The following is a 15,943-nucleotide window of genomic DNA, read 5'->3' on the forward strand; positions in this document are numbered from 1 at the left end:
CGGCAACTACACCAGCCAATTCTCGCAGGAGTCTGGGATGCATCTCATCAGGTCCCATAGACTTATGTATGTTCAGGTTCCTCGGGTGGTCACAAACCTGATCTTCCCTTACAGTGGGAGGGGCTTTACTCCCCTCGCCCCCATTTTGTGGTCCATTGACTTGGAAGGGGTGAAGAGAGAGGTTACCAGTGAAGACTGAGGCAAAAAAGTTGTTGAATAACTCAGCCTTCTCCTTATCTGTTGAAAGTCTATAACCCAAAGAACCTATAACATAGTTAGAAAATACTAAAAAGGGAAATAGGACAAAACAGGGTTAAGATATTGTGTCCAGAATCACATAAACGATTCAGCAAAAAGGCTAGGAACAATATCAGAGGGTACTAAGATCCAGGCAAGCACTTCATGTATATGACTGCACTACAATAAGTTTAAATGAACATTTAAACCAAGATTCTGTGTGCAATGGTGTGAAAAAAATTCTAGCCAGAGAGGTTTATTTGAAGACGATGTATTCCTGTTAATTAGATTTTAAAGTACTGATAGCCTCGTGCAAGTATGCAGAGCATATTCTTGGCTTGCCTGCAACCACCTAACTTTTTATAAACAGTAGACTCCCTCAGCTGCATATGACTGTCTCAGGCTTTAGACTAAATAGACTTTAATTGTGATTAGGAAAATATTCAGATTTCATTCTGATAACCTTATGCTGTTGGCTGCTGAGATTTAAGCATTTGGAGCCATTGCAAATGACATGTGTCAATTTAAGCAATGCAGACTGCATGCTAACAGACATTTGGCTAAAGAATGAACCAAGCCTCAACCTATATTATCTTTTCAAATAAAAAAACACATGGAGACTTGTGGGCCATTCCACTGATGAAAGGAATCGAGGAATTTCTGTTCTGAATAAAAATAAACCAATTTTCTTTGCTTATAGCATTAGGCAGGTCTGGTCTATGTAAGTGTAGGGTTGGGCTCTTTTATTTGTATTTCTTAAGCAAGAAACACAGATACAATTTTGTTACCAGAGTAATTTTTCTACAATGTAGTGACTTTTATTCCCAAATAGAGTGTGCAGATAGGGAGTTATTCTGGAATAATTTATTTTTCAACTTCTATTCTGGTCAGTTTGTCAGTACAGACAAGTTCTTACAGTGCCACCACGGGAAGCGGACCTGGGCTGATAGGAGTCACACTGAAAACTTACTACTGCCTCTGAAAATTATAGCCTGGGAATTGACATTTATAAAAACTGCAACCAGCATTCATGTTTCCATCATGTTAAGGATGCTACATTAAACCATACTGCTTTGACTATCCAAACCCCCAGCTGCTCTGACCATAGATGCTATTCTTCCTTCCTAATCAATTGCATAATGCTGCTGTGAGTAGCTGATGTGTAGATGCCACCCCAGCAGCATCTACATTTTAGCAGTGAATGAAGTGACTACTCTTGGGTATTTTTATATATCCATAAAAAAATTACATATAAATATATGTTTTAAAATATAAATAAATACACATATATATAATTTTTTTTATATATATATATCAAATACAACTTTCTTCCTTATCCCTCAGGGATACTGTAGATGCTTAATTAGTTTGCAACCTTGATTCTCTGCTCCAAAAGCAAAGGGCAGAGTTGACAGTGGCTGGGCTTGCAGAGGGCCTCTGCCGCTGGGACATCGGCAGCGGCAGCAGTCCCATTCCTGGTGAGGGCCGGTGGCTGTCATGCCCACCAGTGAACTAAACAAAAAACTCAGGGTACCCGGATTGGCTTCACTGCACCTCCTCTTCGGGTCCCTGCTTTGGTCTCTCCCCCCATGATCTTGATGGTGCCCGTCAGATCTGCAAGCAGCTTAATGTGGTACATGTGCCTCTCCTGGTACTGTGGGACGTATACCAGTATGGGCTAACAGACTGGGATGTACTGCAGCCTAGTCAAGCAAGACTGATGTGAACTGGCAAAGGGGAACTGACTCCATGGGAGACAGGCAGATTTAAAGCAGCTGAGGTTCTGGTGAGAGATGTTTTTAAGTGACTGACGTTTACAAGTTTTTTAATGATCTTTTCAGAATCTGCAAACCTCAAATATGCCGCTACACATGTTTTTGTTAAATATTAGGGGCCTTGGCTTAATTAGGTGCAACTCTATGGAGTTTAGTGGAACTACACCCAGTTCATCCAGCCCTCAAATTTAACTTTTGGAGTCCAAAAGATCATCTTGAACACATTACTTATATTACTAACTGCTCCATTCTATGCCTCTTCTATGGTGGCATGCAAGTGTCTCGGCTGACCTCCACTCTGCTGACCTCCACTCTCAAGCCCTGAACAGTTTTGCCTGTTGCAGTATCAGAGTGAACAGAGAAAAGTGTATTATTAAAATGAAAAATCTGAAGGCTTAAAAGCAGGGTTTTAGCGTAATTAAGCTATTTTTTGAAATTGCAATACTTACTCCTAATTTTCTTTTGCCATTTCATCTCGTTGTAGAGATCCTCTGTCTGTTGGAAAAAGTCATTGACTTTGCTCCCTTGTTCATCTCTCTCTGTTGTATTGAATACCCGACTTTTGGATTCCCGAGTGAGGAATTCACAAATATTGGGGACAGGGAAGACAATTTGCTCCATTGTTCTATCATGGCGAACAATCTAAAAATAAAATGCACATTTTTTTCAGGATCAGTGATTCTCCAACCATTTTGTGCTATCTTTTCTTGTTCACAGGTCCCCTTTTATTTATAAACTAAAGCATAAATTATTTTAACATTACAATGAAGTTGAACCAAGCAATCCTAAAACAAAGTAAAACTGCTTTTCTATCTTCAAAAGACTGCCTGAAAATAAGGTGGCAAGTATATGTCTCAAGCAAAACCTAGGCCCAAACTACCCCCAAATATAAAAAATGTTCTAATTCAGAATGCTTCAACTTTGCAATAACTTGAAACAAATCTCTCCCAGTAAATAGTGCAGAAGTTCAGGGGCTTTCCGCTCAGATTCCAAAATTTGTTTCTCACCTTGAGTCTATTTCTATGATGAGATAAGTTATGAAGGTGAACATGCAAAAACAGCACCTTGTTACTCAGACAGCACCCGTATCTTGTCAGTCTTTATCTGCTTACTTGGCAAAACCCCAAGGTTTTGCATTGTTTGTATTTCAGGGCCTACTGAATTATCATCAAGTGAGCTAGATTTTATTCCATCTCACTACACTGTCATCAAAATTGCTTCCCCATTCTGATCATGGACTCTGCATTACTAATAATAGAGAAATGGGTAGCAAACTCATCTGGACTCTTAGACCCAGCCACCAGTGAAAAAGAACCCACTATTTTACTTTCAAATCAAACAAATGAGAGTCCCTGATATAGGGGAGCTATATCTGAAATGCTAAAGAAGTCTAGTACTGCTTTCAGCAAAATACCAGCAAACATCCATCTGATGTAGCAGCAATGCTGGGTTGAGTTTCATTTCTCCGGTCACAGTCCTGCATTCAAGAACCCTCCTTTCTCTCTGTTAATTCATATTTACTATGGGAACATACTAAAAAACCCACCTGTCTTAAGCCATTTTTAAGAGTAACATGTTCAAGCACATTTCCATTGGAGATGAAGGATAATTATGCACGTGTCTGCCCATGGGCATGTGCACTGTGTGGAATTTGCACAGGCTGTTTTGAAGTGTCCTAAGCAAATAGTTGTGTCTCAGGCTAGCAGCTGTGCAATGGGACTATGTGACCAGCAGCTAACCTGGCAGGGCGAGTGAAGGAAGCTGACAGCACATCTTCGATTCCATCAGGGACTCGAATGAAGAGGTAGGTTGCATGTGCTGCTCTGCAGAATGACATTTAAGAAGCCTCCCAGAGACTAGAGGCCTCCACATCTGCTTGAGGAACAGGCTTTGCAGCCCTGAGGTTTTAGGTGATTTCAGGAACTACACCAGGAAGAAGCTCTTGGCCACATAAAAGCAGACCACAGTGCTTGTTTAAAGCCTATATTTACAACCTACCCAGATAACTCAGATGATAATTGCTAAGAGATACCTCAGGAGCACCCGAAGTATTAAAATATGCTAAGCAGTGCACTGAGATGCCCTCCGGACAACCACAGCCATGGAGCTTCCATCTATCCTTTGGTGGGATAACGTGACCAGTATCGGGCAAAAAGGATGGTGGGAAAGAGAGAAGCACCCAGCCACGACCTGTCTTGATGGCAGCCAGGACAATACGGACCCGAGGCACTTGTGTTAAGACTGCTCCCTACGCATGCAAGCTCAGGTCCAATGTTGATGGAGCCTGGGAGCCCACCGAAGGTAAAATTATTGGCTCAGATTCAGGCTGGGCCTGTGTGCAACCATACTGTGCAGTTTCCATACTCGGTCCATTCTGGACTTGATATAGCATTTCCAAGAGAGCGCCAGGTGCCTCTTCTTTCTGCAGTCTCTCACAGCAGCTGCCTTTGTACCACAGAAATTCTCCTTACAAAGTCACTAAGGACTAGAGCTACTACAGTGCCTAACTCCTACCTTGATGCCTATAATCCCATGAAATCTGTAAGAGCACAGGAACTGATATAAGAGTTAAGAACCTAAATACCTCTGTGGATCTTGATCTAAATCCAATCCATGGCAGTGGAAAAGTTTAAAATAGAGAACAGAACTGATGAACCAGGCCAAGCCTTGGTCTTTTAAACAAAAACCTTACTGAATGCCTACACCACTTCAAAACCTCTTTGTACTGCAGCCAGGCTTTTAATTTGATCAGTTAGCATCACTGGCTTTGAAACTCATGATTATTTATTTGAGTGATGTACCATACAAGATTATTCTTGACTTCATGACACAGCTACTATCCACAGTCATTATTGTCCTAACAAAATGTGTTTGGTAATGCCCAGGAAAGCTACTGTAAAATGATTATTTGGAGCCACTTTTAACATAGGTGCATTCTTTTTTCTCCCATAGCCGAAAGCATATTTTTCAACCTTCTCCTTCTCATAAATAATCTGCACCCTTTGAACAAGCTTTGCTCTTCAGAAGCTTAAGAGGCGATATACCGTGCACAAGACGCAAACTTGTCCCATATTCAATCTTCTAGTGAGTAATTCTTTACCTCTATCTGTGCCGTATGATTGGCATAATACCTCAAGGCTTCATCTCCTTCATCTGGATCTGACCCTGGCTTCAGCATCTGTTGCAATGTTTTATTGTGACGAGCCAACTAGAAAAAGAAAAAAAATCTGATTTATGTCCTGCTGCTATGTTTTCAGCTTTATCATCTCCATTTAAGTAACAGAAATCCTTCCTCCCCCTACCCCCATATATTTACATGCTCAACCCAGTGGGGCTCTTTCCACAGATAACAACAAAAATGTAATTACTTGAGAACAATAGAAATAATTTAGTCTTAAAAAGTCAGCAGCAAGTCTTCAGCTGAGATTTATGAAAGGCAGCTTAGCCTGCAGCCTAGATGGTTTTTGGAGGGCTTTTGAAAAATGCCAAAAAATTAGACTGAATCTTTTCACTTAAGTTTAGACATAAAATTTGCATACCTCTGACTAGGTAATTACATTTACAATTAAATTTTCTCTGAGATTTCAAATGGCTGAACTGTTCTTCACCATGTTGTAGGTTGGTATTTCAGGGCTGCCAAGATAATGTCCATAACTATTTCAGAGGCAGCTGGACTGCAGTGGCGGGCAAATACATTCTTAATCGTACAGTTAATATACATAGCACATATACGTACACACACACAAACACACAAATATGTATCTCCTACAAACTTCTACAAATTATATCCTTTACATGATTCATAAAATACATCTGTTCTTGTTGAATAGGAAGTATTTTAAATGCTCAATAGCTGCACAAAGTTTAATACTGAGAATGTCAGCAAATGCATTCATGAGGTCCCTTAGGTCAGTGAGAAACACAGATCTAATTACAAGACATGAGGAAACACTAATAAAAATGCAATTTTCCCTGTAACAGTGAGCGGTTTTCATCCAGAAACTCTGAGGTGTTTCACCTACTTTAAGGTGGGGGAAACTGAGGCTGGAAAGGAAAGGCTGTCTTGCAGACGTGCCCCAGGTGTTAAGCACTACACCGACATTACCACAACGGAGCGGACACAGTAATTAGAAACGAGACAGGCACAGCACTCGAAATGACCACAGGAACTAGGCTTCGAAGTGATGATCACCACAGGTAGATTAGGATTGTACGACATGAAATAACACAGTGCGGTGAGGAATTATAAAATAATTGCATATCTACAAAAAGAGTGTCAGGGATCAAGTCTAAAAGTAACAACGGATCTAAACAGATATTGTAATAATCTAACCAGAAAGCAGTCTCACTCATTTATAAGCTATTTGCATGTCTCACCATCCCCCTTTTACCTAAGAATAGGTGGGTAGGGGTGGGTACATATACAATTTACCCTATTTATTGAAGTTCCCTAGAATCTACCGATCAAAACAAATTTTCTTCTGGGTCTTGATACAAACTTATTAATTAAAGATGACTAATAAATGAAATATCCCAAAGCAAGAGAATACCAGAAAGGAATATCCAGGAAGAACAAATGTAATTCCTACAACTTCCTCATGGACAGAAGTCTGCTTGGCCCTGACAGTAGAGCCCTGAGCCAATGTGGCCAAACACCAGCCTTTAATAAAAGGGTCACAAGCAGATATTCAGGGAGACGTGCAAAAAAATCACACAGGGGTCAACTGCAGAGCAATAGTCTTCCCATCACTAACAGATTTCTGCCTTGAACAGTTACTTTTTTACTCTCTAGCAAATGTATGGATAGTCTCATTACACGTCTTAATATCTCATGCAACTTCCACTTATTTTTAAGACTAAAAAGGCTCTTTAAGACTACCTGACTAGTTCTTCTCCTTCACACAAGCCGTATTACCTGATCCAGCCAGCAGTCTTTGCAGCATGCCCACAACATCTGCTTAGCAGGACAACCTGAATTCATTTTCTAGAAGTCTTTTGCATGTCCCTCAAGACTTGCTCTAGCGTCATGGAGAAACAAGATGAGCTTGTGGAAACAAGGTAGTTACTGTTTAAAAATTCGCTTTAAACACTGCTACTATTTTTGCCTTTCAGCTTTATTGAACGTCCCTCTGCTTCTGTACTTAAGAAAGGGCAAGCAGGAGCGCCCAATTCACCTTCTCTGTATCATTCATCATTCTGTACACTACTGTCACGTCCTCTCTTATTTGTCTCTTCTTTAAATTAAAACAATCCCTATCTTTCCCATCCCTCCTCAAACAGAAGACTCTCTGTGACTCAATTATTCCCTTGTCCATCTCCAAATGCCCTTTACTTTCGCTATATCTCTTCTTTAAGATATGAAGAAAAGAACTGACTGGACAGAATGCAATCACACCCTGCTTGGAGTGATGAATTAGCATAACCAGAAGCAAATAGATTCCTCTTCTTTTATCTTCTGTAATAGAGAGAAACTTTGCCTGTATCTTGACCCTTTTTTCTCCAGTGTCAACCATTAAGATTTTGAGTTTTCTAATAAATGACAAGTCAAGGATGTATGGGTAGTTCTCATAATAAAATTATGCCAGTTTGGAGAAAGGGACAAGTATAGACTCAGAAATTTCCATTAGTACCACAGAAATCTTTCTATAAACATACTTGAATTTGTGTATGGAATTGGGCGAAATGCCATTTGTAAACCATATGAAATCTCAAGGTATTGCTTCCTGATACGTTTTTAACTGCCTGCAACTTTTACTGTAAAAGTATCTCTTGATAAATATCAGTATCAGAAGTTCCCTTACCACATGGACTAGAAGGGAAAACCATCTTGGTCCTCTCATGCTGTAATGGGACCGACTAGCAGGCTGCTGGTGATTTGAGACAGCGCTGATGCAGTGTGTATTTCACTATCAGGTTTCATCTGAAGAGCAGCCATGTACTTTAAAGCAGTGTGTATTCAGTGATCTCCTTTATACTTTATTAGACTGTGCTTTCAGGCAGCGACTGTCTTGTGCTGATGTGTGAACAGAGCCTAGCACCGCACCGCTGGGGCTTCCCCACACCAGGACTAGGCAAAATAATCGGAAGAACAGGCCAGGATCTTCCGTGCTAGCACCTCGGCTGCCAGCAAAGACACATTGGAAACAACCAGGGATTGCTGGCCAAACTGAAGGAACTATGGCAGACTTCAGAAGGGAAACCTACCTAAAGGTGCCAGCAATAGCACTAGGCAATAAGCGCTCGTAACTTCATTTCTTTCTGCTTCCCCACCTCTCTATATCCACCTACCTTCTCTAGTCTAGACCTTCAGACAGTAACCTCAAGGGCAAAGGGTCTATCTGTTTTCTGCTTGTACTGCAGTTCCTATGTGGGATGGATTCTCCTACATTGCCACAATAATAAGTACTGCTAATATTTCTGTACTGCCACAGCCACGTCGATGAAAGGATGGTGTGGACAGCAATCTGTGAAAGCTCAGATCTGAAGCAGAGGCCCACAGTAACACACAGAACAGCTTTAGAAATGCTATGTTATTTGGCAACTACAATGTTTTCTGAAGCTCTGCTTTCATGATCCTTCCTTCGCCCCATAATGAGCTCAAAGGCCCACGTGGGCAAAGGGGACTGTGTCAACAGACTCCTTGACCAGCACTGAGCTTTTTGTGAGATCAAAGACATAGCAATGAAAATAATGTAGTGACAAACTGTGAACCTAAAATATGGAAAGCTTATCCAAGCTGATAATACACCCTAGGTGACAGTCTCTGACTGGCATGTAAAGGCTGTGCAAGCTCTGAATGATGTTTTTTTCATATTTAACTCCTGTGATGTAGTTAAGTGTTATTTCCAAAGTGCTGCACAAATCTTTTGGGGCAGCTGAAGGACAAGACACTGGATGGGCATGGACAATAGCAACTACGAAGAAAAGAACAGCCCCATTTATGTTTGCAAAGCAAAGCTCAGAAATGCATGGCAAGCATAACTGATACTAGAGCCTGAATTTGCAGAGAGCCACCCCTCCCCAAATCACCTCTGAGGAGAAAATTCTCTCAGTCAGTCATTTACTCACCCATCAACCATGCCAGTGACAATATTTTAAATGTCAATACCGTATTTTACTACTCATCAAGGCATGTAGGGATGATAAAGCAATAGCATACAATGGAGCAGCGATTTCCAAAGAGGGATGTGTAGGGCAATAGCTGTATGAATAAAGATCATTTGGCTTTCAGTCAGTTCCCAAGGAAAGACTGTTGTTCATCTTGAAAGACTTTTATTTCAAAAATTTGGAAAACACTGTAATAAAGCATCAGTACAAAATGTGAAAGATTGAGGACAGATCAAGAACGCTGAAGACATTAATAAAGAAACAGTAGAGATAAATGACAGAATTACAAGTAATAGTCTAAACTCCTCACACAACATGATTATAAAACCAGATATGCTGGTCATCTGGGATTCCATATATGATCAGCAGCATGGAAAACCACAGCAGACCCATCTTTTGCAATTAACAATCTATGGATTTCCTGCAGGCTTTTTGTTTTAAAGTCAAGATTTCCTTGACCAAAAATGCAGCTATTTAAATGTTCTCAAAGAAAAAGTGATTTAAAGCTGTGAACGTTCATGTCATCAGCCTGTCAATAACTCATTGACTTGGGATACTAGTTTGGTTTGCCAAAATACATATGTACATATGTGTGCGTGTGTGGAAAAACTGCTGGGAAAAGATAAAATCATTCTCCGCTTTTCATTATCTCTGTAAAACCCAGACCCCTTCTGTAGTTTTACAAGAACGTGTCAGTCCCTGGTTGTAACTTGTAAACTGCAAGGGTCTCCTCTGTAGCCCAGTCTTCATTAGAGGTGTGAGGTCTAACCCAGTGCACAGCTGAGATGGTTGTCAAAACTCCTGCCAATTTGCCCAGGCTTTGCTTCAGGCCAAGAAAGGACAGGATTCCGAGAAATACAAACTAGAAACAGCAGGCTGAAGACCCCCAAATTCTGTGAGATCTATTTCACTCCCTAGCATTTTGAGACTGCTAAACCCAGGGGAGTGAAGGTGACTTTTTATGACTAGAACGGTATAAAGGGATCTAAATGGGTGAGGCTTAGTGTCCTAGAAGCAACCAGGATTTTCACTGAAGAGTCGGTTCACTGGCAAAGTGTCAAACACGTTAAACTGATTTTCTAGAAAAGGCCTATGGAGTATTACTGTAAGCTCTGGGTAACTGGCCGAGAAGGACAAATGAAGGCACAAATAGATTCTGTGCCTTGAAACACTTTTACAGTATATAAAAGTTTACAGTGTGTAAAAGCTTACAGTATTACTATTAAGAAGTATTACATCTAAAAAAGTAGAAGCAACATTATTCAAAAAATTTAAAAAAAAATTCATTTCAAAGAAAATATTACCCTTGTCACTGGTTCTCTTGAGTTTCTTCTCATAGCTGTAAGGCTGTTATCTGGTGGGGGAGATACCTGGCACCAGGCACACCCGACAGGGGAAGGGCACTGGGTTAGGCAGCAGTTGGGAGCGTGCCGGGGACTGGAGCTCGTTTTGGGGAAGGAATTGGATGTGTGGTGCGCTTGCAAGCTACAGCACTGCCCAGTGCCCTCTCTGCCCTTACCCCGTGCCCCCACCACAGCTCACTAGCCAACCCTCCGGCATGCCCATCAGCCCTGTCTAATGTGTCAGGGCAGAGAGAGGCCACCGCACAGTCCTGGAAGTTCATGAACTACAGACCTTGGGGAAAGTGAGGCAAGAGCTGTTTGTACAGACCTGATGTCCAGTGCATGACATCTGATAGATCTGCTGGAAATCACCTTCCGTCTCTACCCTGTCAGCAACCAGACGTATTGCAGCATGGGTTGCTAGCCCAGAGGCCACTGGTCTTTCACCAGGGAGAAACAAGACAAAATATAACTTGCAGCAACAGCAGAATAATTGCATCTGTTCAGATGAGTTTCACCTTGCTGTGCAAACAGACTGGTGCAGCTGGGGCTCATTTACAGCTGCAATCTCTTCCTCTTTTTTCCCCTTCAGTCCCTTGGCTCCTGGAGCCAGGCAGCGTGGGATCTGGCACCACCAAACCCCCTCAACAAGGGGAAACTCCAGTCATTGCACCGAACGCTTCATTTTCTGCTTAGAGAGCAAGAAAGGATAAAAAAGCTGCCTGGGGACTGACAAGAAAATCCCCAAGGACCAAGAAACAACAGCAAAGAGAAAGTCAAGGGAGTAGCAAACGGGATGGGTGAGAGAGAAGAGGACTGGAGACAGAAAATGAGCTCCTCTTCCTCGTCGTGCCAGGACCTTAGCACACGCCAGCTCCCTGCCCAGGGCAAATGAGAACACTCCTATTCCATCAGTAAACAGGGAGAGAGAGAAAGCAAGGGAAAAGGAAATGTCATCCTAACCGTAACTGAGCAGAAATTTTTATTCCAACTGGCTGTACTAGCAGCAATAACAACTTCTCAACTCCCCATGTTCCAATCAAAACTGAATGGTGCTTTCTGCAATACACAGGGCAACTTCCTTTCCAGAAGTCATTACAGTTTTATAGAGCGGCACCTTTGCACTCTACCACAAAGCAATCTGTTAACAAACATTAGGAACAGCAGGGATGGAGCAATGGGAGACTCTCAAATCAAGTATTCATTGATTTCATTTAGATGATTATACTGTACAGAGCAACCAAAAGGGTTTAGAGTTAATCTTCCCCTGATGGCTTGTGGTACGTGAGCCCGGCCCTGGGTGGTCCAGACGCTTTGGATTCTGTTGCTGGGTCTTCCATGGCCTTATGTAACCTCTGAGACACCACCTCTCCTCCCCAGCCTCTGTGTGGTGCGCGCTACAAATTGTGGATAATAGTGATCCACCTTGCAGGGAAAGGAGAAATAAAACACCTCGGCATTATCACATAAGAGAAACTACCACAGTTAAGTGATCTCTATCACTATTATGTTTGCAGCCCCCGTAGTAATTTTATTGCTATTTTTGCTGTGGTTTTGCTGTTCTTTTATCCCTGATGAAAGCCAGCAGAAGACAAAATGACTTGTTAATATTTCCATGAGCTTTACTTCCATTTGCCTTCTGTGTACTTTCTTTCACAGGCAAAGCTTACTTGCAAAAAACCAAAGTGTATGTGTGGGGAAAGTCCAGGTCAGATAAAATGTGTTGCAACAAAACAAAATTAATTTGAGGGGGGTGGGTGTGAAACATTTCTGCAGGCTACCTGTAAACTGTCATGGGCAGCTGTGCCTAGATGACCCAAACCACCTCAATACATACATTGGTCACATTTGGTTTTTGGTATACACTGACCATGCTGAACATAGGATGTAGACAGCCGTACACAATCCAGAGATAACAACTGCACTTGTAGGCTGCTTCCTATGATTACTGTAAGCAAAATTTTGGAGAATACAGGATGGAAGGATGTAAGAAGATGACGGTAGTGTCAGACACGATTATGGGAAGATAACAAGAAAGTCCAATGGAAAAGGAAGAAAAAGAACAGAGTTACTGCAACTAGTCGTCTTTACAAGGAAAAAGATCCCAGCCACATGCAACTTCTATGAAAGGCAGATAAAACATTGCACCCAAAATCAGACCTTACTGGCATGCTCACCAACACTGTACAGACCCAGTCTAAGAAAGACCAAAACCAGCAACAGACCAGCAAGCATATGGATCCCAGATGCACACAGCAAGAGAACTGTTCACCTCTAAAAGCCACCAATACTTTATATACACACAAAATATATACATAAACCTGATAAAGAGAGCTGTGAATGGCATACCCTTTTCAGGAACTCTCAAAATCCTTCTGCTATCAAACACTTTACTTTCTAGGTTTCTCTTCTTATTCAGACCAGTGATTCTCTGCAAAACAGCTAGCTACTGCTGTCTAATATGTGGCTTCTAAAGAAAAGGAAGGCTAGCACAAACGAAAGGAGGAACTGCTTATGACTCTTATTTTGGGGGCAGTGTGGTGAGGGGAACCACAGTTTTCAGTCTTTAATTCTTAAGTATGGACATATTTCCTTCTGTAAGCCATAAGACCCGAAGATGTTGACCAGCAGTCAACCTCCCTTCTTCTGGCACCAAGAGTAGAGCAGAAATTAACTCATGGGTTGATACTTCCAGAATGGGCTCATCCTCTTCTCCAGGGTCTACCCAAACTACACGGCAACCAGCTCAGCCTCTGACCTAAAGTGTGAGACTTGCATCACTGGCTCACTCCTTATGTTTTCCCACCCTTAAGTCATCATTTGCAGTATAGTGCCATGGTGTCTTTTGCATACTGTGACCCCTTGAGCTGGATGCAGTTCACCAGCCCAAACTATAATATAACCACCAGCTCTGCTACATGCAGGTATGGCTTGGAAGACGGCCACTGTACATACATTGCACTTGTAGAGGCTGTGATAAGCCATCTACCAATCTTCAATGAAGCACATTAAAGAGGCATAAGTCCTCAGTTGCAAATTGGTATCATGGCTCAGCCTCCATGATTCAAGCACTTGAGTATGGCCATTATGTGGTCCTCTTAGTTATTACAGCAATAGCAAAGCAAAAAGTCTGTTCATAGCCAGTCCTGTTAGCATCCCACCTCTTCAACAGGTATTTCCACAACACACAGAAAACTGTAACTTGGTCATTCAGGGTCAAAACCATATGAGACTAAAGTAGCAAGTAAACAGGTGAAGCTGCAATCTGTCAAATTCACAAAAGACATGCATTTCCCAATCTCGGCAGGGCTCTGCTGTATATACATTGTGGGGTACAAAACACTGCAGTTACCAAGTGTGGAGGTGGACAGGAACTGCGAGATGTCTCCCTGCAAATAATTACATTGGTGAGATTTTCCAGCTTTTTCAATCATGCTGTTGAATGTTTGCCTCGCCCTCCAATTAGCAGAGCAAAATATCTTTAAAAAAAATTAATTTAGAGGCATAGGAACAGAGAGAAGAGAAAGTAAAATAGTGAGTTGCTCTTTCCAACTCTGTATTATGGCTATTGTCCTCAGGAAAGCGCTTTCACCTGGCACCTATGAAGTAACGGTTCCTGGTGGGAGAGCAAAACGGTAAAAATTTCATCTCTCTCCTCATCAGACATTCACAAATAATGCTGCTTTACCCAACCAGCTGGCAGCTAAACGGTGCTCTGCAGACGGACTCATAGAAGGAAAACACTGGAAAGACCAACTTCAGTTAAGGCTACCACAGATCATCGTTCATGAAAGAAATTCTGAAAATCTTTGCCCATACATAGAATCATAGAATCATAGAATCATAGAATGTTTAGGGTTGGAAGGGACCACTAGTGGTCATCTAGTCCAACCCCCCTGCAGTGAGCAGGGACACTGCTAACTAGATCAGATTGCTCAGAGCCCCATCCAACCTGGCCTTGAATGTTTCCAGGGATGGGGCCTCCACTACCTCTCTGGGCAACCTGTTCCAGTGTTTTACCACCCTCATTGTAAAAAATTTCTTCCTTACCTCTAGCCTGAACCTACCCTGTTCTAGTTTAAAACCATTTCCCCTTGTCCTAACACAGCTGGCCCTATGAAAAAGACGTTCCCCATCTTTCCTATAGGCCCCCTTTAGGTACTGGAAGGCCGCAATCAGGTCTCCCCGTAGCCTCCTTTTCTCCAGGCTGAAGAAAATGGCAGAGAAAGCATTTCTTTAACCCCAGGTTGATTGATGCTTACCTGGGTGCAGGTCTGAAGGTGTTTTACTCCTGTACAACTACTGGTGGTCATAAGTAACTGATCACCTCACTTTTGGTGTAGCAAAGCATTATCAGCTGTTGAAAATAAATTTCACAGCTGGACACTTTTAATCAGTAACTCTTAAAGTTAAAGCTGCCTCAGAAAAAGTGCAAGGTGGAGCTCCTTTTCAGTTTTCGGTGCTGTGTTAGTTAAGTAAGTGAAATAAAGAGGATGGCAACTGAGGTAGCTCTGCCTATTTGTAGATTACAAATTCAGATCTCGTCTATTCTGGAAAATTCTACGATGACTGAGATACCTAATTAAATTATGACATCAGAGGAGATGAGAGTTAAAATTGAGCAACTATGAGGAATAGACATATTTTGACATTCCGATTAATGCTCTTTATTTTTGTTAACCTGTAATTACTTCAGTGACTACTGAACAATTGAGAGGGGATAAAAAAGTATGTCTTTGTTAGAGAAGACGCCCACCCTCGTTTTTAATTAAGGTGTAGGATTTCACAGTGCAGATATCTGAGGCCTATTTAGAACTGCTCTGATAATATTAAGTAAGACCAGACTTCACTTTCATGAGATTTCCAAGGTTACCCTCACTTCCCCTGAAAACAAACAAACAAAGCAAGTTCCTCCTAGCTTAAAGTGTTTTAGTTGTGCCTTAGATATAAGAAAAAGAGTACTTTGGTTCATTTGAAGGTCACCTCTAATGGAAAAGCCTCAGCTCTGTCTCCAGAGCAAGCCTTCACCTACAGTAGACTTTTACGATTCAACACTTCATGTAATTCACCTTTCTTAATAAGAGGAGTCTGCTGCAATCTGAACGAAGGAAGTAGCTACGTTACATACATCTGTGAGCAGACCATACGTGCACACAGTAGTTGAGGGCAACTGAAAGCGCAGTCTACTCTGAAGAGTGACTTTGCAAAGATGGCACTGTGGGGTTCCACATTTATTGTCTCTCAATGGCTTCGGGATTGGGTTTCCTCAGTTTACAAGTAAAACAATTCTTAATTCTGCTTAACGTTCCTCCATGCAATGTCAATAGAAAAGCTTTAAGTCAAGCCATCCTCTTTTTTCGCCTGTATATCATCACTTTTAATGAAGACTGTGCATGCCAAATGCAAGCGGGAAGCTCTAGGGTAAGAGTACGGTTTGCGGGCAACAGATCAAATTCTCTACTAGTATAAATCAATATTGCT

General features: G+C 41.7%; 1 protein-coding gene across 1 annotated transcript in view; it reads right to left on the reverse strand.

Moving 5' to 3' along the window:
• The window catches only part of ITPR2 (inositol 1,4,5-trisphosphate receptor type 2), a 240,872-nt gene that overhangs the window by 48,822 nt on the left and 176,107 nt on the right, over positions 1 to 15,943 (reverse strand). Inside the window, exons 47-48 of the mRNA XM_035888507.1 lie at positions 5,113 to 5,220; positions 2,462 to 2,654 (exon numbers count right to left, since the gene is read on the reverse strand). Coding sequence (XP_035744400.1) covers positions 2,462 to 2,654; positions 5,113 to 5,220 — 301 coding nt within the window. The remainder of the gene's footprint in view (positions 1 to 2,461; positions 2,655 to 5,112; positions 5,221 to 15,943) is intronic.

The sequence above is a fragment of the Egretta garzetta genome, unplaced genomic scaffold (genome assembly GCF_000687185.1).
Source record: "Egretta garzetta isolate BGI_Z169 unplaced genomic scaffold, ASM68718v1 scaffold81, whole genome shotgun sequence".
Taxonomy (NCBI): domain Eukaryota; kingdom Metazoa; phylum Chordata; class Aves; order Pelecaniformes; family Ardeidae; genus Egretta; species Egretta garzetta.